General features: G+C 46.3%; 1 protein-coding gene across 1 annotated transcript in view; it reads right to left on the minus strand.

Moving 5' to 3' along the window:
• The window catches only part of LOC115458131 (activated CDC42 kinase 1-like), a 46,914-nt gene that overhangs the window by 8,482 nt on the left and 17,757 nt on the right, over window positions 1-20,675 (minus strand). Inside the window, exons 2-11 of the mRNA XM_030187983.1 lie at window positions 14,991-15,175; window positions 14,477-14,547; window positions 12,668-12,871; window positions 10,012-10,164; window positions 9,105-9,382; window positions 6,502-6,628; window positions 5,069-5,215; window positions 3,328-3,422; window positions 1,167-1,361; window positions 378-454 (exon numbers count right to left, since the gene is read on the minus strand). Of these exons, the coding sequence (XP_030043843.1) occupies window positions 378-454; window positions 1,167-1,361; window positions 3,328-3,422; window positions 5,069-5,215; window positions 6,502-6,628; window positions 9,105-9,382; window positions 10,012-10,164; window positions 12,668-12,871; window positions 14,477-14,547; window positions 14,991-15,153 (1,510 nt within the window). The 5' untranslated portion in view covers window positions 15,154-15,175. The remainder of the gene's footprint in view (window positions 1-377; window positions 455-1,166; window positions 1,362-3,327; window positions 3,423-5,068; window positions 5,216-6,501; window positions 6,629-9,104; window positions 9,383-10,011; window positions 10,165-12,667; window positions 12,872-14,476; window positions 14,548-14,990; window positions 15,176-20,675) is intronic.

The raw sequence follows: 20,675 nt of genomic DNA on the forward strand, positions 1-20,675 counted from the left end.
AGAAGACTCTTCGGCTGGCGGGGATTGAGGACCCCCGCCAGCAAACAAGGTACCTGATGCGGGGGGTGGTGGGGGGGGGGTCAAATGTAGAGGGGGCCAGGGTGTAATCTGTGGGGGCCCATGCCCCCGTAGCCCCATGTAGCCACGCCCCTTCTTTCTACATATGACCCAGATACAGAGGGCAGGGGGTGGGGGTGGAAGCTGGAAAGGGGTGAGGAAGGGAGATGAGTCTCTACTCGAGACTGAGTAGGTTCTGGGGTGATGCAACAGGCAATGGACCAGCTACACAGACTCGCTGAGCAAGGAGTCTTTATTTCCCCCGATATCTATTCCGTTAGCATCTCCCTGCTTCATATCCCCGATCTCTGAATACTTACTTTCCATCCGGAGGAGCTGGTTATTGTTCCCTCTGTTCCGGTTCACATCTCTGAACTCCTTGTCTCGTATTTTCTTTCTGTGAGAGAAGAGAGACAAATGTGCAGAGAGTAAGAGAAAATGAATATGCATGTGTATATGAGAAAGTTATGTATGTGTGAGTGTGTACAGACAGAGAGAGAGTGGAAGACAGAGACTGAGAGCATGTGAATATTGGTTATCAGTACACAGAATACCAAGATGCTTTTGCTGCTCTGGCTTCTGGACTCTTTATATACCTTTTACTTCCCCTCTACATCTCCACTCAGAGCCTGGTTGGTGGATATTGCTTCTAAGTAATGCCTGGGACTCGTTCTCCCAGGGGAGACTGAGGCACAAGGATGATGTGTTGCTAACTGCCATGTTAACGTCTAATGTGAAATCAGATATTAGGGACAGGAAGGAGACAGTAACCTTGCAGTTAACGTGGGTGTCCTTAAATTACATTCCACATTTGCAGCTCAGCTGCCTTCCACCAAACGCTGGGAACGATTACCCAGGAGGTTTGCACGTGCTGAAGGTTAACGTTTGCAGTTCATAGATGCTAATTGTGAAACCTTTTACACGGCTTAGTAAATAGGGACCAAAATGACACATTTGCAGGTTCATACTAGACAATGACAAAGAGGTCTTGAACTTATGTCCTGGGACTTTTTTTTTTAGTGTGCCAATTGCATGAACCCATCTCCCTCTGGCTGGTTTGCACACCCCAAACGTCACAGGTGAACAGAAAGGAAACGGAGGATACATACTCATCGATTCGATCCGGCGTCCCCCAGCTCCGATATGGATCCGTATCCCCGTGTCCAGTATGGATGAAGCTGCTTCGGATAGGGTGGCTGATCCGGATACCTGGGGATTGATCATCAGCAGCGACAGTGGTGGAAGGGAAGGAGCCGATCTTCAGGGTCCTTCTGTTCTGTCCTCTCAATGTTTGATAATCCGGGCTGAGGTAACATCCAGGAAAGAGACAAAAAAAAACAGTATGAGCGTTAAAAAAAAACAACACTTCAGAACCTTCATAGATCAGATCCAGGCTGTGTGTTATGAATCCAGCCACCTCAGCAATGAGCGGGCGACAGCTTTAAGATCGTTCCCAAACATTCAGATTAGGCCCAAACAGCCTGTGTCACCAGAAGCTGGCCTTATCCATTCTGGGTTTTATGGCTTGCACGCACACAACAGGGAAAATTCTGGACCGTTTCAAGCTGTTCCTTATGGTTCTGGGTGATCTGGAGCTGCCCAGTCCCTTCACGCACTCATGGGTCCTTCACATACACACTCAACAGGGTAAAAGCCAGAATGGATTGGCTCAGTCTCCAATCCCCTCCTTTCCCGGCCCTCTGTATCTGCCACAGGCATGCCTGAATTCTGTCCTGAGTGCTATCACATTTCCCACCCTCTCAGGAAAGAAAGATATCCTCGGGTTCGTCCCAGCCTCCCCCTCACACTTTACTACTACTACTATTTAGCATTTCTATAGCGCTACAAGGCGTACGCAGCGCTGCACAAACATAGAAGAAAGACAGTCCCTGCGCAAAGAGCTTACAATCTAATAGAGAAAAAATAAATAAAGTAAGCAAATCAAATCAATTAATGTGAACGGGAAGGAAGAGAGGGGGGTAGGTGGAGGCGAGTGGTTACGATTCTTGCATGGAATCTTGTCACTCTTTAGGATTCCAGAATCTTGCTGTTTTGGGGGGTTCTACATGGAATGTTGCTACTCTTTGAGATTCTGCATGGAATCTTGTCACTCTTTAGGATTCCAGAATCTTGCTATTCTTTGGGGTTCTACATGGAATGTTGATACTCCTTGAGATTACTACCACTACTACTTTGTATTTTTATAGCGCTACAAGGCGTACGCAGCGCTGCACAAACATAGAAGACAGTCCCTGCTCAAAGAGCTTACAATCTAATAGACAAAAAAATAAAGTAAGCAAATCAAATCAATTAATGTGTACAGGAAGGAGGAGGAGAGGAGGGTAGGTGGAGGCGAGTGGTTACGAGTCAAAAGCAATGTCATCCCAGGGCCGCCGAGAGGGAGGGCAAAATTCCTCAGGACTGGCCTCCAAGGGGGGGGGGGGGGGGGGGCTGGGCCCAGCCATGCAAGCTTTTCCCTGCCTGCTTCCGGGACGACTCTGTCTTCTCTCGGTCTCTCTCCTGCTCCTGCTGCATGCTGCCCACGACCCGGATGATTGTATCAACACGATATCGCCATAATGCAATCATCCGGGTCCTGAGCAGCATGCACAGCAGGAGAGGACAACAGCAGCAGCTGGTAAGGGGGCGGCAGCGCAAATTGGTGCGGTGGCAGCAGTGTGTGTGTGGGGGGGGAGGGGGGCAGTGGTAAGGTCCTGTCCCGGGCCCGGCTGGGTCTCTCGGCGGCCCTGCCACATCCAATTTCCTCCTTTGGAAAAAGCCTCTTTCCGCTGTATTTGTCTTCATGGCCATTTTTCTCTTGCTTATTAATTTTTGCTAGTTGTATATTGTTGTAACTTGAAGAAATCAATGAAATATATTTGAAAGAAAAAAGAAAAACGGAAGCGGCCTCTTTCTCATATTTACAGTCTATCAGTCTTGTTCTTTTTCTACCGAGTATTACTTAATTCTCCTTTTTTCATCCGGCGTCTTGACACTGAGGGTCAGATCGTTATAAGAGACTTTCTGGGTTGCCAACTGGCTCCAGATTCTCCCCACAGGGCTAATCCAACCTTTACAGCCATTGCAAGCAGGGATTTGATATTTCTGATTTCCCTAAGAAAAACGAGACTACAGCTCCCTGCCTGCATTGGGGTAAATCCAGGACAGGATTAACTCTGCCAGGTGAATCTGGATCCGGTTGGCAAATTTCCCACCCAGGAGGCTGAGCAATCTCAGAACCCATTTGCCCTCTTACATCTCGTGACTTACCTGATTTCGATAACAGTGATGGGGTCGCCGGCGTCCAATCGAAGCCAGCCAGGCTCATTCAGCTCCTGATTCGCTTTGACCTCCTGAGGACGAGCCTTTCACAACACAAAGAGATAAAAGATAAATGCAAATGGATCTGATGCTCACTCAGGCAGCTTCAATTAATCATTACATTCTTTCAACATTTCATTAAAACAGTCTTTTCACAGTTTCTCTGGGAGCACAGGGCACTGGATGGTGAGGGAGAACATATTTCCTGCTGTAGTCCCAGCCTCTTCCAGCAGGAGATGCTATTGAAAATGGTGCAGGAATGCTGGCTAGGGAAGGGGCTCATAGTTTTTCATTTTTCCTTCAAGAATTCTGTTTGCCTTTCTCAACAGAGGCAACCGTACTGTCCTGTTCCTGTGTCCTAATGGAGCGATGCTACATTGTTGGGGCTCTGCAGCATTGCTTAAAAGCCTGAAAGTTTCTGGAGGACAGAGATTGTCTTCATTGAAGAATTTCTACAAAGCTAAGGGTCCCTTTTACCAAGCTGTGGCCATGGGCGTAGCCAGACTTCGGCGGGAGGGGGGTCCAGAGCCCGAGGTGAGGGGGCACGTTTTAGCCCCCCCGGGTGCTGCCGACCCCCCCCCCCCACCATTGCTGAACCCCTCCGCCACCAAATTTGACCCCCCATGCCATTGCCGAACCCCCCCCCCCCCCGCCACCAACTTTGATCCCCCCTGCCGACGACCTGCCTGACCCCCCTCCCGCCGAGCCAAGGTCCTCTTCTTCCCAATCCCGCGCAAGGCTTCGTTCTAGTCTGACGTCGTGCAGGACGTCAGACTCAGAAACAGAACGAAGGAAGAAAAGGACCTCGGCTGGCGGGGGTTGGGGTCCCCCACCAGCAAAGGTAGGCGACGGCGGGGAAGGGTTGGCAGCGGGAGAGGGGATCGAGAGCTGCGTTGGCAGGGGGGGGGGTCAAAGTTGTTGGTGGTGGTGGCGGCGGCGGGGGGGGGCGGGTGTTGGCAATGGCGAGGGGGGGAGCTAAAATATGCCCCCTCACCTCGGGCTCTGGACCCCCCTCCCACCACAGTCTGGCTACGCCCAGTAAGGGCTCCTGCGCTAACCCAGCAGTAACTGTGACACTGCCCGATTACCGCCAGGTACACACTGGCGTTACAAAAATAAATATACTTTTGTAGCGCCAGATATGACAGCGCACTGGGGGTGGGAACTAGCACCGGGCTTCTGCGGTAGCCCGGCGTTACTTCCTTTTTAGCGAGCAGTAAGCCCCCATTGGGCTTACCGCTGTTTTGTAAAAGGGGCCCTGACGTTTTGATTTAATTATTTTATTCTGTGATTTCGATATGAAGGTTAATGCACTTTTGATTATTTTGGACACTTTGTTAAAGGAGGTTTTTCTGACCAATGATGACTTTTTCAGCTGGTTGCAGTCTCAAATGTTTTTTGTATAGGCTCATGGTAACCAGAGAGTGTTATTGCACCAGCTTCATGAGGTCTTTTCCTCCCATTTTTTTTTTTTTCAAAAATTTAGGTTATTTGAACACATTTTTCAAGTTTAACAATATTCGCTATTGTATCTTGAGGTTATATCTATATGTGTTCTTAGTGACTAAGATCCCGTGTGTGGTATTTCATTTGTCACAGCCATCGCAGAACAACTATATTCCCTTTCTGACGTGGCAATACAACTTCGAACAAGGCGAGGGAGGCTAAGGAACCCTTCTGATTGACTCACCTCAGAGAGGAGGGAGATGAGGGCAGCAAAGGAAGGGCGGCTCTCGGGTTTGTGGACCCAGCACTTCAGCATGATGCTGTATATGGCTCTAGAACAATCTTCCGGTCTCTCCAGCCTCTCACCCTCACGGTCAATCTTCAGCAGAATCTGAAAGAGATAATGAGATACGTGGAAATAGCTGACATGAGTCCTTGGTCAAGCAGCCCTGGAAAGCAAGGATTTCTGTTTGTCTTGCCAGCCTTAACTAAGGACCTTCCTAAATCCTACGCGTATTGGCGTCCTTAGGAAAAGGGTGATCATGTTTAGATGAAAAAACACCCTCGCCTCCAACCTCTCATCTCAAACACAATGCATGATTTTTTTGAGGAACGGAGGAGCAGCCTCATGGTTAGAGCAGCAGGCTGAGAACCAGGTTGATCTCGGACAAGTTGTTAAACCTTCGCTGCTCAGGCACAAACTTCAAGGGCAATTCATTAAGGGGTTCTTTTACTACGGCGCACTAGAAAGCAGCCAGCGCTGTGAGTAGCACGTGGGTTTGCCGTGCGCTCCAGCCACTTCCCAGGATGGCTGGAAAACGGCCACGGACGTCTTTTTTTTTTTAATGGCCACGCACAAATTTTTCCATTAGCGTGCGGCCATTACTGCTGGGAGCCCTTACCGCCACTTAATTAGGTGACAGTAAGGGCTCCTGCGCTAATCGGGTAGCACGCGGTAATGTACCCGTGCTCTCCGACTATGCTCCGCCCCCAGACGTGCCTCCAGAGCTGGAAAATAACAAATATTTTCCAGTGTGGAATTAGCATGCGCTAAGCGGAACACTACCATGGAACGCCTCAGCGTGTCCTGCGGTACTGCTCTTTTAGCGCAGGGTGGGCCTACCGCAGCTTAGTAAAATGGCCCCGAACCGCGTGTCTGCAGTGTCTGTGCCAGAGCCGGTGGTTGGGAGGCGGGGCTGGTGGTTGGGAGGCGGGGATAGTGCTGGGCAGACTTATACGGTCTGTGCCCTGAAGAGCACAGGTACAAATCAAAGTAGGGTATACACAAAAGTAGCACACATGAGTTGTCTTGTTGGGCAGACTGGATGGACCATGCAGGTCTTTTTTCTGCCGTCATCTACTATGTTACTATGTCTGCAGTTACACAAGTCAGGGGCCAATACTTGCTTGTTAAAAAGCCAATTATTAGTGCTAATTAGTTTGTTATTTAATTAAATTGCTGCAGAAATTTTGGCAACTTTTACAGAATTAGGGGATTAGTGCCCAAATGTTTGGCATCTAACGTTTGGCGTCCTTTCTTGACTTAACCCCCTTCTGCTCTTTAAACTACTTATTGCTTCATCCATTTATCATCCTACGATATGAGCGTTTTCTCTCAGCCCTGATCATCTAACTGTGTGCTGCCGTTTGGCTGAACTCATCTTATAAGGATCTCACCTGTCTCCCAGTCAGTCCCAGCCAGGGCTCCTGAGCGTAGGTAAACATCTCCCACATGGTCACTCCAAACATCCAGACATCCGAAGGGTGTGAGAAGGTCCCAAATTTCAGACTCTCCGGGGCAGACCTGGCAGAAAGAGAAACCATTGAACGTTGATGGACATTTTGGGTCTTGGAGAAACTCAGCATCTGACCAACCTTCATTCAGCAGGTGCCCAAGTCATCAGGTTGGAATAAACTGATACAATGATGACGTTGGAAACCCATCCCAAACTGTATTCCCTGCTTTCTGTACACTAGTTAACTGCTCCAGTCTTCCGCCATTTCCATCCACTTAATATATCCTCCTACCACCAAAAGATGATAAATCAAATCCCATCCCCTTTCCCTGCTTCACCCATCCATCAGTGGCAGAGCCAGGTTTGATGTCAACATGGGTAGGTAGGCGCTCTAAGTGTGAATTCCGACACCATCCCCAGTTCTCCTCTCATTGGCCACAACTCTGTCACTGACTCTGATTGGGTGGGCCTGACTCTAAAGTGGAGGAAATAATAAAAAGGGTGGGGGTTTGACCATTGGTACCAGAGACTGGAGACACTCGTCCTTGAATAAAACCTTTATTGATAAAAAGACTCGACACAACGTTGTGTTTCGGCCGCTAGGCCTGCATCAGGAGTCTATAATTAATAGAGAACAGCAATTGTCGATATGGTAAAGTGCAGAATGGTAAAATGTACAATGGTCTTGAAAAAGACCTTGAATGAGTGAGCAACCATGCCAAAATGGGATGAATCTCAGCAAGAGTCAAAAAGTCCAAAGTGGAGGAACCATGGCCCATCCATGGCTATGCCCCTGCCATCCATCTGGCACTGCAATCCACTCATCATCCAAACTTAAAAGACGATTACCCTAGATGATTTTACATAAAATGACCTTAAATTAACATAAATGGGGGAGAAGTCTGGAATTTTGGAATCTGTCTTAACATTTAACGTTCAGACAAACCAACTAGTTTTCGACACTATTTTTACTATGCTTGTTAATAAGACGTGCGAGGGGGCCTGGGTGCTGGATTAAACATGGGGTTTGTAAGAACCAAAGAATGGATTTGATGTCCCCATGCATACTTCCTACCCACCCCCCTCCTCCCACCCTGTCAGACTGTCATAGTAATGCTTGAATGTTTTCACTTATATACACTGTCAGCTAGCACATTTGCTTATTTCCGATCTGACGAAGAAGGGCAACCTTCGAAAGCTAATCAAGAAATGTATTAAGTTATGTCCAATAAAAAAGGTATCATCTTATTTTCTTTTCCATGTTTTATTTTGTTTGATTTCTATTGATAACCTTAAGAGTGGACTAACACGGCTACCACACTCCTCTACTTAAGAACCAAAGAGAAAGACAACAATCCCTGAACTGCCTCCCAGTGGAGGTGAAGTAAGCCGGCACTGTATAAGAATTTCCACATCCTTGGGACAGATAGAAAAGGAAGTGGTAGGAACAGGATTGGACGATTGGATAAAATACATGGAATGGGAAGAGCTGGTGCTGGTTTAAGTACAGGAATTTACATGCTCATCTATCCCAAGTGGTTGAGAACCAGAGAGGAAAGTACTGGTCAGACTGGATGGACCAACTGGTCCTTACCAGCCATCATCTCCTATATACGACAAACTAAATTTTGTTCCCCAAAAGCTCATGCTTCAATAAGTTGGTTCATCTTGAAGGTGCCACCAAGTCTTTTTTCATTTTTGCTGTTACAGACTAATGTGGCACCTCCCTTCATCCTCTCTCATGTTACTATGTTTACTTTTCTTTCATATGGTAACTACGATACTGGAAAATTTGCTTCTAATGCAGCGGTTCTTGACCCAGTATTTTGGACACACCCATCCAGGTTTTCAGGGTATCCATCATGAATACCTATGACATAAACCTACACTACCCAAATTGCAAAGGACTGAAATACAAAACAACTTACGCAGCCGGCTTCTCCTACATAAGCGCACAACTATGGAATGGCCTCCCAAAAGCTGTGAAAACAATCCACGACCACTTGAGCTTCAGGAAATCACTAAAAACCAACCTCTTCAAAAAGGTCTTCCCCAACGACCCTACATAAACCTCTTCACCAAGCAACACAGCTTGACTAATGATCATACTGGACAACACACAATCTTCATCCCTTCCGACCCTCCACATATACCTCATTCGATCACTATACAACCTTGCATTTGCTATCAACCGACTGGGCAAACGCCTTGACGGTACTATGTAAGCCACATTGAGCCTGCAAATAGGCGGGAAACTGTGGTGTACAAATGCAACAAATAAATAAATAAAATAAATAAATAATGGAGGCAAAGCATGCAAATTTTAACTCGTGCATATTCATGACGGACACCTTGAAAACCGGACTGGCTGGTTGTGACCCGAGGACTGGGTTGAGAACCCCTGTTCTAATATGCTAAGACAACAGGATCATTTCGCAGCCCTTTCTACAGATGTAATTTCCTGTAGTATGAACTGCCCTGTTGCAAAGGCTCATGGTTGAGTCCTGGACTCTCCCTACAAGAGCATCCCCCAGTGCTTCTTACCAAGCAAATGGAATCTTGCGATGGGCCGACATGATGTAGTGATCTGCGTTGCTGGAGAGGGCTCTCATTAGACCAAAGTCCCCAATCTTGATGTGGTCATCAGTAGCCAACAAGACATTGCGGGTGGCCAGATCCCGGTGGATAAAGTTCTTGGATTCCAAGTACTCCATGCCCATAGCCACTTGGCTAGCATAACTCCAGAGCTGGTGGAGGGGGAAGGAACCATGCCGGGAACGTAGGCAGTCGTACAGTGAGCCCAACGGCGCCAGCTCCGTCACCTGCAAATTAGAAGTGGAGGGGAGAGAATTCACAATCCAGATTATAGAAGGATTTGGTCATTGAATATGGATTTTATTTTATTTTTACTGGTAGGAGCATAGGATTACATTATAAAGCCTATCATTTGGATAGAACTGCGTAGCTTTTGATCTAATTTGGATTACTTATCCTGAATATTTTGCAAAAATCGAAGGAAGTGTCCCTTTTTATGCTGTAATGGTAATTGTAGCGGGATTTGATATACTGCCTTTCCGTGGAACAATCAAAGCAGTTTTCATATTTTAAGTAAGTATTTTTTCTATCCCTACGGGTTCACAATCTGTTTTTGTGGAGTATTTTGTCAAATAGGGTAGGGTGATAAAGACCACAAAAGCCATGTTGACCGAACAGTGGCTGGCCAGTTGGCAACCAAATGAATCCAGGCAAATGCTGAATTTTTCTAGTCCAGTGAAAACTTGGTGGTTGTGGCAACTGCTAAACCAATCCCTTATAGAAGCGAATGTTTTCCTAGCATGTCCCGGACTCTTTCCAGTGAGCAGGGCTGTGGATCCACATGGGTAAGTGAGAGAGAAAAAAAGGATTATTTAGGTGGGTAACTGGTTTTCAATCCAGCCCATGTATCACTTACCATTTTGAGAGGCTGGGTCAGAACCACCCCATAAAGGCGAACAAGATTGGGATGGTCCAGGGCGTGCATGGAATTCACCTCCTGCAGGAAGTCCACCAAGGCCTCGGGCTCCGTGGACACATCTGAGCGCAGAGACTTAACAGCCACGCTGAACTGAAAGAGGAGACCAGTGTCAGTGCACAGAGAAAAGGTGTGATGAGAAACACGTGACATTTTGTTCCTTTTGAGTGTATAAAACATTGATTGGCTGCATTTCTGGGAACATCTTTGCACAGATTCCACTACCCACTTACTACTCTCCTATGCCAGAGCCGGTGGTGGGAGGCAGGGATAGTGCTGGGCAGACTTATACGGTCTGTGCCCTGAAGAGCACAGGTACAAATCAAAGTAGGGTATACACAAAAAGTAGCACATATGAGTTGTCTTGTGGGGCAGACTGGATGGACCGTACAGGTCTTTTTCTGCCGTCATCTACTATGTTACATTGCTAAAATCTCCTTTAAAATGCTTATTTGAGACATCTTTAGTGGTGAACTAGCAATTGGAAAACCTCATCTCTTCTCCTACAGCACTTTCTACCTAGATGTCTAGTCTACATTATGCCAAACAGCCCCCTGGAGTGCTAGAAAATCAAAATATTAGCTGGATAACACAAACTAGTGGACTGACTGGCTGTTGCCTACGGAATAAAGACAACCCTAAGAGTTATGTCATTACCTGCTATTTTACAAAAAATGGCCACTAGAGGTCACTATAGGATTACCCTAGTCAACTTGGTTGAGCAACTGAGATGACCATAGACGGTAGATGAAAACCACTAGACCCCCCCCCCCCCCCCTCACAGTCACCGTTGTCCCTTTCTGTTGCCCTATAGCAGAGTCTACACAAGCTCGGGGTTGGCCTTCATTGCCTTAGAGAGTCAGGCAAGCTCTGTAGTGTAGCAACGGGAAGGAATAATGGCACGTAGAAGTTAATCAGGGTAATTCTCAAAACTTGAGAGCTACGCGCCACTTACACACATCAAAGGAGCCTTTAATTGGCAGTTTTGCACATACGTGCGTTAGGTCTTATTCTGTAAAGTAGCACCCTCAAAAATTGGCGCCAAAGAAAACCTGGCGCTCGATGCTATTCGATCATGGGCATTCAAAGATGAGCGCTCATTACAAAAGCATTGAGGTGCCAATTTCAGCATCCAAATTTGGGAGCCAGGACTCACGGCTGCTGAAACCGGGTGCAATTCCCGGCGCCCAAATCCCGATATTCTAGAACCCTGCTTGCAAATTTTAGGAATGTCCTCGACCTGCCCATTCACCTCCTGTGGCCACGCCCCTGTCACACGCTATGGAATTTAAGCACACGTGTTATAGAATAACACATAGTAAGATGTGCATGCAAATTCAAATTGGTGCCAATTAGCACCCAATTATTGACGCCAATTGGCTTGTTAGCCAATTTAGTTGGGATACACATCTTGAATCGGTACCCAAATATCAGCACCCGATTTCGGGCACAGATATAGAATCTGGGGGACTGTATGGAAGGAGCATAGACAGACCATGGGTGTCACGCCAAGTGACACGGGTTATTATAGAATGCTATCAGTTACAAGTGTCGCTTGATGCAACTTAGGTGCAACCATTCTTTCGGCACGCCAACGTGGGTTTGCACTTGTATTCCGTAACAACTTAGGCCTGCCTAAGTGCACTTATAGAACTGGCGCTAGGTGTCTCCATTACCAGGAGTGAATATCTAGAGAGAAGAGGGACTGTGTGGTCAACCTAACAGAAGGGAATTGATTTTTTACTTTTTCAAAAAAGTAGAAAGACCAGGGGACACTCAATGAAGTTGCATGGAAATACTTTGAAAACAAATAAGAGGGAATATTTTTTTTCACTCAACGAAGAGTTAAACTCTGGAACTCATTGCCAGAGGATGTGGTAACCAACAGTTAGTATATATGAGTCTAAAAAAGGTTTGGACAAGCATGGAATGTTGCTACTCTTTGGGATTCTGGAGTCTCGCTACTCTTTCGGGTTATGGAATCTTGCTACCCTTTGGGATTCCAGAGTCTTGCTACTCTTTAGAGTTCCAGAGTCTTGGTACTCTTTGGAGTTCCAGAGTCTTGCTACTCTTTAGGATTCAGGAATCTTGCTACTCTTTAGGATTCCAGAGTCTTGCTACCATTTGGGATTCCAGAGTCTTGTTACTCTTTGGAGTTCCAGAGTCTTGCTACTCTTTAGGATTCAGGAATCTTGCTACTCTTTGGGATTCTGGAATCTTGCTACTCTTTAGGATTCTGTCAGGTACTTGTTACCTTGGATTGGCCACTGTTGGAAACAGGATATTGGGCTAGATGGATCATTGGTCTGACCCAGTATGGTTATTCTTATGTTCCTATGTAATGCTATCTAGGATAATTGCATCGATCAGTGTGGATATAAACATACAGAGTTGATTTTTTTAAGGGAAACAAGACACCATTCAGCAAACATAAGAATCCACTCCTATCCCAACACAGTCTGCAGGAGAAAAAGCAACAGTACCCACTGGAAAACCAGCCCTCTGTCAGCGTTGAAGAGCAGCCCAGAGCTGACTTAGCAAGAAACATCAACACTGAGTATCTCACTGGGTGAATCCTTTAAGCAGGCAAACTCACAATTTTTCCGCCCGGCACCCTCCAGTCACCGCGTCGGACCACACCAAAGCAGCCATCTCCAAGCTTCTCGTGCAGTATCACGTCCCGTTCGTTGATCAGACACTTGAGGGAGCACTCAGAATCAGGCCTCGAGGGAGACGTGGACAGAGGTCCCTCAGAGAACAGCAGACCCTCTGTCTGGTCAGGGCTCTTTCCTGTGAACATCTGGAGAAAGGTGAAAATAAAAAGGGGAGACGCACATCACAAAACAGAGTAACATGCACAAAAATAATCATCAGTAGATACTACTACTACTACTTATCATTTCTAAAGCGCTACTAGACGTACGCAGCGCTGTACACCTGAACATGAAGAGACAGTCCCTGCTCGACAGAGCTTACAATCTAAGTAGGACAAACAGGACAAACAAGAGATAAGAGAATATGAAAGTGAGGATGATAAAATAAGGGTTCTGAATACGTGAATAAGGCTTAGGAGTTAAAAGCAGCATCAAAAAGATGGGCTTTTAGCTTAGATTTGAAGACGGCCAGAGATGGAGCTTGACGTCTATTCCAGGCATATGGTGCAGCAAGATAAAAGGAACGGAGTCTGGAGTTAGCGGTGGAGGAGAAGGATGCAGATAAGAGAGATTTACCCAGTGAATGGAGTTCCCGGGGAGGAATGTAGGGAGAGATGAGAGTGGAGAGGTACTGAGGAGCTGCAGAGTGAATGCACTTATAGGTCAATAAGAGGAGTTTGAACTGTATGCGGAAATGGATAGGAAGCCAGTGAAGTGACTTGAGGAGAGGGCTAATATGAGCATAACGACACTGGCGGAATATTAGTCATGCAGCAGAATTTTGAACAGATTGAAGAGGAGAGAGATGGCTAAGTGGGAAATAAAGGTCTTGTGGCCCTCCCAGCCAGATCAGCTCAACCATGGACTTTGGGGTGTGCTAGCCAGAAAGGAAAATGTATTTATCATGGCTGCAAAACTGGCTACAGATGGACATGATGGGGTCAGCGATTTCATCAGCTAACTTCCAAGGTGACCCGGTTAAAACTCAGCTTTGGAAATTTCCCTCCCACTGCCCCATCTCCCTAAAATTCACTAGGTGGACACATTTAGTCAGGCAAAAATTGCACAGCTCCAGCTTTCCAAGGTAGGCTTATGACTTATCCAGTTAGCAAATTATCAGTGAAAATCAGCACCTAGTTGCATGATTTGTAGGCTTAAATCTATCAGGCCAAAGTTTATCTGGCCAGGTTTAAAAGAATTTTCATTCAGAAATCTAGCCAGCTAGGTTCAGCTGAAAATTTGATTAAAATTAGCTGATGGCCATGTGAAAATTAACCCATGTATGTTTTCTTTTATTTTTCCTGAATGTCCATGTAGAATGGGAGGCTCTTTGAGGGTCCCACACCCTCTTTTCAGAATAATCCAGTGATCCTGGTTCTTAGACCAAAATGTATGCAGATATATCTTAATGAGAATCACGGAAGACCCAACCTAATTGCATCTCTTGAGGCTGAAAATATATGCCCCAGACACAGAGCTGCCAGACATAGGCAATGAGAAGCTCTATTTGTATGGGACCCGCCCGGTCTTTAAGCCAACCAGTTGGCTAGCACGCTGATAATAGGTGCTTAATGGAATACACTTCACTTATTTGGCCACAAGGGGAGCACTGTTGTATAGCCTATCAGTGGAAGAAACTGGTGCACTAAAAATCAGGCTGGAGAGTGCCAGAAGCATAGAGATAAGAGGGTGGGGTGGGTGAGGTGAAATGAGTCAAGACATTGAAAATGGGAGAAAGAGCTTCATCATACCTTGTACATCCAGGATTTTGGCTTCACCGGTGGTTTTCTCCGTTTGATGGCCTCAACGAGTCTTCGTTGGCCTGGAAAAGAGCAAACCTGGGTCGTCAGCACCAATTTAGGACAGATCAAATGTCCAATACCTTTGAAGTGAGAGCGCTGGAAGTAAAGGCCCTCTCCAGTTCTGAAAACTGTCCAGAATTCTAAGTGTCCGAGTAACGACGGAAAAATAACATACAAACTACACTGTGCCTTCTTCGGGCTTTTTTGATTATTCAATTTACCTTGGCTGAAATTTGTGACTATTGGCACTTATCACAGGCAGCTGACACCTTCTAGATTGTTTGGGCCAAACCAACTGACCTTTGCCCCTGCCCCCTCCCCCCCCCCCCAAGGCCATGGCCAATCCCATTCCACTGTCTATACTTATGTCCCAAGGGAGGACGGAAGGACCACGGAGAGCACCAAGACTCAAGCGGAGTCTTCTCTCCTCCTTCCCCCAGTTCGTATGTAGAGGGACACTCACCTGGTTTGCCCATACCAATCTGATCCAGGTCCTGTGGTCTGACAAAGTCAAAGTGCGCCAGGCGGGTCACATGTAGCTCGTCCCGAATTTTGATGTAAAACTGCTCCAACTGGACCTCGTGCAGCAGCTGCAAGAGCCAGTCCATGCCCTCGTCGGGAACCATGGTGGAGCCAGTTGAGTGGAATCTGCATGGGAAGAGAGATGAGGATGAGGATGGCTACAAACTCCTCTAAGGTTTTAGCAGATGAACTGATGCACATGACTGATTTGGAAGGTCCCTGACCCTAACAGCTGCAGCCTGGCTAGGCAAGATCAAGAAAGCAATAAGCAGGGCTTGGTCCAAAGCTAGACTTGAACTCATGTCTCCTGATTCTCAGCCCTGACTACTGAGGAACACTCTAGTTAGGCTATACCCTCTTTCACTGGGTCACACTCCCTCTCTCTCTCTCTCTTTTTGGACCTCCTGTTGCCAACTTGACTGGACTCCCTCAGAGATTACACCCAGTCCAAGTTGTGTGGCTCCTGGCACCTGGCCGGTTCCTCCCCCTCGTTTCCAAGGAAGGTGAGTGAAAGGGAAGGAAAGAATACCAGGAGTGGATGTCTAGCAGGAACAGATTGAGCAAGTGAACCAGTCAGTGTCTTCCCAATAAAGGCCTGAATTTAAGATTAGTCTTCTCTGAGCAATACTTCTCACCCTGAAATGTGCACACACACATACACACAGGCTTACAGTACATGCATGGACACACATGAACACGGACAGACTGAAGAGTCGATATGGGCTGCTAATGGAACCTAGGGTTTATTCTAAAATTCAGAATCTAGTATTTAAATCTTCACGCAGAGATGGAGAAACCTACTGAAGGATTAGCTACCCTTTCAACAACTGGGAAGTTGCCTCGCGATCTCATGGGGCTTTTTATTAAGTGAGGCCCCAATTGGCTTTGTAACACATGGGCTGGAGCCTTCAGGTGTATTATGGAACCGTTTGCTGGCAGAGATAAGGAAATTAGAGGATTATCTAGTTTTTAGAATGCAAAGTAAAGGCTTTGCTTCTTGGCCATCCTGATAAAATAAAAAGAATTGATTCACAGCTGGTGTTGCAGTTGCCGGCTAAGTCCCATTTCAGAACTGAGCCTGAACATTCAATGCCGGGGGGGGGGGGGGGGGGGGGGGCGGGGTTTGACCGGTTTAAACTTAACCAATCAAGTTAATGTTCAGCACTTGGCCGGTTAAGTTTATAGCAGCCGAAAGACAAGACAAGACTGCTGCTTAGGCGGTCCGATTTAGCCACTAAGATGGCGAAGAGCTGAATATTTACAGGTAGCTGGTTATTTCCCAGGCCAACGTCTGTTCACGCTTTCCAAAAATACTAGGACTAGGGGGGCATGCGATGAAACTACAGTGTAGTAAATTTAAAACAAATCTGAGAAAATGTTTCTTCACCCAACGCGTAATTAAACTCTGGAATTCTTTGCCGGAGAACGTGGTGAAGGCGGTTAGCTTGGCAGAGTTTAAAAAGAGGTTAGACGGTTTCCTAAAGGACAAGTCCATAAACCGCTACTAAATGGACTTGGGAAAAATCCACAATTCCAGGAATAACATGTATAGAATGTGTGTACGTTTGGGAAGCTTGCCAGGTGCCCTTGGCCTGGATTGGCCGCTGTCGTTGACAGGATGCTGGGCTCGATGGACCCCTTGGTCTTTTCCCAGTGTGGCATTACTTGTGTACTTATGATATAGCCGGTTAACCGCTAAGCGCTAATATTCAACGGAGATAACTAACTATCTTGCATTGAATATTAGCACTTAGCCGGTTAAGCGCTATTTAACTGACCAGGAGCCGTTCCTGAGAACTGAACATTGGCCGGTCGGTATTCACAGAGGGACCATTCCTGGAATAACTATTCAGGGTATTTCACACTCTTTCCCCCCAGGGCAAAGGACATCCTGAGCTGATGCTGTGCATGTGTACTACTGTCCTGTAAATGTAGCCCAAAACGTTTGCATCAGAAAGTCCTCAGGAAGATGTAAACTTAATCCTTTGTTTATTCAGCTCAGCTCTTAATTTTGGGAGTCTCCCATTCTTTTTGCTTGTCATTCCAAGCTGAGCTCTCTGGGCTGAGTTGTTAGCAGCAGAAGGTTATCATTTGCCCTCATTACTCACAGCAGGGTTGCTAAAGAGACTGCAATTGGGGTGACTCACCCCACGTGCTGATCTGCACCATCCTGCCACCATTTCTCCAGCATGGAGCACTACTAGGAGTGGAGGAGTGGCCTAGTGGTTAGAGCAGCAGTCTTGCAATCCAGAGGTGGCCGGGTCAAATCCCACCGCTGCTCCTTGTGATCTTGGGCAAGTCACTTAACCCTCCATTGCCTCAGGTACAAACTTAGATTGTGAGCCCTCCTGGGACAGAGAAATATCCAGTGTACCTGAATGTAACTCACCTTGAGCTCAGGGGCATAGCCAGACTTCATCAGAAGGGGGGTCCAGAGCCCAAGGTGAGGGGGCACATTTTTGCGCCCCCCCCAAGTCACGTCAGACTTAGAAACAGAACGAAGCCTTGCGTGGGTTGGCGGCCGGAGGAGGGGGGTCGAGAGGGTCATCGGCAGGGGGGTCCAGAGCCAAATCCATGGGGGCCAGACCCCCGTGGCCCCATGTAGCTATGCCACTGGCTGATACAAGAGCTTCGGCTTTCGTGTGAGATGGAATTTCCATGTGGAACGAACTATCTGGCCGGCTTCGGCGATGCTCTGACCTTAAGCAGTTAAAAAAAGCTTTTGAAAACAAAACTGTTTGTTTCTGCGTATACATGAGTCTTGATGCTGAGTAATGTTTTTGTATTTGTGATTGAATATGAATGTTTTCATGGAAACCACCTAGTTATAGGTGGTATATAAGTTTTTAAAATAAAATCAAATAAACATTAAACAACATTTAATTATCTTAAGCTATGTTGATGTTACCTGACATTTTAGTGTTACTACTTCGTGATTTTTTGGGGGCTCCTTTTACTAAGCAGCAATAAGCCCAACGCAATACTCAAGGTGAGGTTACACCATGGAGTGATACAGAGGCATTATATTTACTTGTTACATTTGTACCCCACATTTTCCTACCTAATTTGCAGGCTCAATGTGGCTTACTTAGCGCCGTGGGGCGAAAGCCTCCTCCGGTTAAGAACCAAATATAAAGTGATGTATTATGAATGAAATAGATATGTACAGACACATTAGGAAAACATAGAGAGGGAAGTTAAGTAAAGTTCATTAAGTTCATAACAAGTTTGGGTTTCTTTGAGTTGCTGGATTCAGATAATTAAGTTGGGTCCTTAGGATATGCCTTTTCGAACGGGTAAGTCTTCAGTGATTTCCGGAAGTTGAGGTGGTCGTACGTAGTTTTCACGGTTTTGAGTTGCGTACTTATATATGAGAAGCTGGATCCATGAACTGGTTTGTATTTGAGTCCTTTGCAACTAGGGTGGCGGAGACTTAAATAAGAGCGTGATGATCTATTTGAGTTTCTTGGTTGGTAGGTCTATGAAGCCAGACATATATCCTGGGGCATCACCGTATATAATTTTATGGACCATGGTACAAATTTTAAAAGTAATACGTTCTCTGATTGGTAGCCAATGTAGTTTTTCACGAAGGGGTTTGGCCCTATCAAATCGCGGTCATCCAAATACAAGTCTGGCTGCCGTATTTTGAGCAGTCTGAAGCTTCTTTATAAGATTTTCTTTGCATCCGGCATAATTTCCGTTAGAGTAGTCGGCATTATAATATTCTTGGTCTAATAATTCCTAGCATCCTGTTTGCTTTTTTTTTGGCTGCTGTCGCACACTGGGCTGATTTCAGTGTATTGTTCACGACGACACCTAGATCTTAGAATAGCCTCCAGTATGCACCTTCTAGGTACCTAAACAGAGTCACTACTTTATAGAGGTGCTCTCCACATGGGGCAGTGCCAAGTCTGAGTCAGGAAAAGGAGCTTTTGGGGTTGATGTGAGAAAGGAAGTGAGTTTCAAGATCCCGGGAGAAAACCCGAAGGGGCACATTGTTTCATTAGAAGGCTGTGTAATGGAACAGACTTGTGGAAGTCTAGGTGACGTTGGTTGATACGAACTGCTTGGGCCACTCAGACTGCCCATTTTTTGGTGGCGTACTGCATCATCACAGGTCTTACTGGATCTGTGGTCTTCTCCCTCGTTCCTTCCACCACAAAGATTCCCATGAATGCTTGAATTCTGCAACTCTTACGGTTCCATTAATCTTCTGATTCCAGGGCTACACCACCCCGAAAAGGAATGCATTCTCATCGATTCGATCTGAGGGTCCCTCAGCTTTGATATGTCCAGCATGAATGAGGCTGCTCCAGATTGGGTGGCTCATCTGGATGCCTGGGGACTGGCCACTGGTAGGGACAAGCTTGATCTTCAGAGTCCTTTTCTTATGTCTTTTTTTCACTGAGATTTTCTCACACTCCTTGAGAGACTCCCTCCCCTCAGATTCACATGATGACCCCTTGGCAGTGATATGGGAAAATGCTACTTTCTGGTACCTTATTGAAGCTTTCATCGCATCTCACCCTTCTTTCTTTGAGGATTCTTCCAGTGGCGTTCAATGAATCTCAGTGCAGTTCTGTCGTCTTCTTACAGTGATTGTCAAGAATGTACCCTGATGGCATGGACGGCCATGTAATGGCTTCCACCATTTCCAGGTATCATCCTTCCTGTGTCAAAGGTACAGACTGTGCTTCCTGATCCAGTCAAAAGTATCATAAATCTAGTGTTATCCAGGACCAAGATCATGCCTGGCTCCTTGTATCCCCCCACCCCCAAGCACTATTTCGATTTACCGTTCTCAGGTATTGTAGTATTAGGTAGGGACTGTAAGGATGTCTTTTCTGGATGTCTAGGGTGTTTTGTGTCAGCATAACAAGAAGACATTCATCCAAAATCCTTCCTTCAAAGTCCTGAACACACTGGAACTTGGGGAGAGGGAGAGGGAAAGGAAAAAAACGACTGTGATGCAACTCTGAAATGTCTGTAGCAGAGGAGAGATGAGCCAGCAGCTGGAGAAACAGCTTCTGAGGGGATTGGCCTGAAAATCACAAGATACGGTGAGGCAGGGCAGGGAGGGGAGGAGAGAAAAAAAAAAGGAGGAAGTAGAGAAAGAGAGAAGCGTAAAAGGTGGAGAAAGGACAATGTAGAGAAGCCAACTTTTCAAAAGAACTGGGGCTACTTAATACAGCCCAAATTATGACCATCTCTGGACACTTTTGATGGGCTTTTTGCTCAGCATAAAGGACGCTGAAGCACCCACAGAGACAGCAGCTATGGAGCAATATGAAAGGGCAGAGATGTACACTAGAGAAAGGAAAAATAGAAAGATGGGTGAGAAGGCAGAGAAAACGAGGAAATGGATCTAGATAAAGTCCCAGGACCCAGAGGTCAAGGCAAAGAGAATCCTCCAGTATTGCTTGGCCTTCACTGTAGTCCCTGGCAACACTCTACACAACACTTCTTTCATGATGCAAAAATAGTGTACATTCGTTTTTTTCTTATTACAAGTGATGACGTGCCATGGGACCTAAAGGGTGAGTCAGGACAGCCACTGGCTGCTAATGGGGGAATGATAAAGTTTAGAGATTGTTTTTTTTGGGAGGGGGAGAGGGGAATGCAT

Source organism: Microcaecilia unicolor, chromosome 14, assembly GCF_901765095.1.
Source record: "Microcaecilia unicolor chromosome 14, aMicUni1.1, whole genome shotgun sequence".
Lineage (NCBI taxonomy): Eukaryota > Metazoa > Chordata > Amphibia > Gymnophiona > Siphonopidae > Microcaecilia > Microcaecilia unicolor.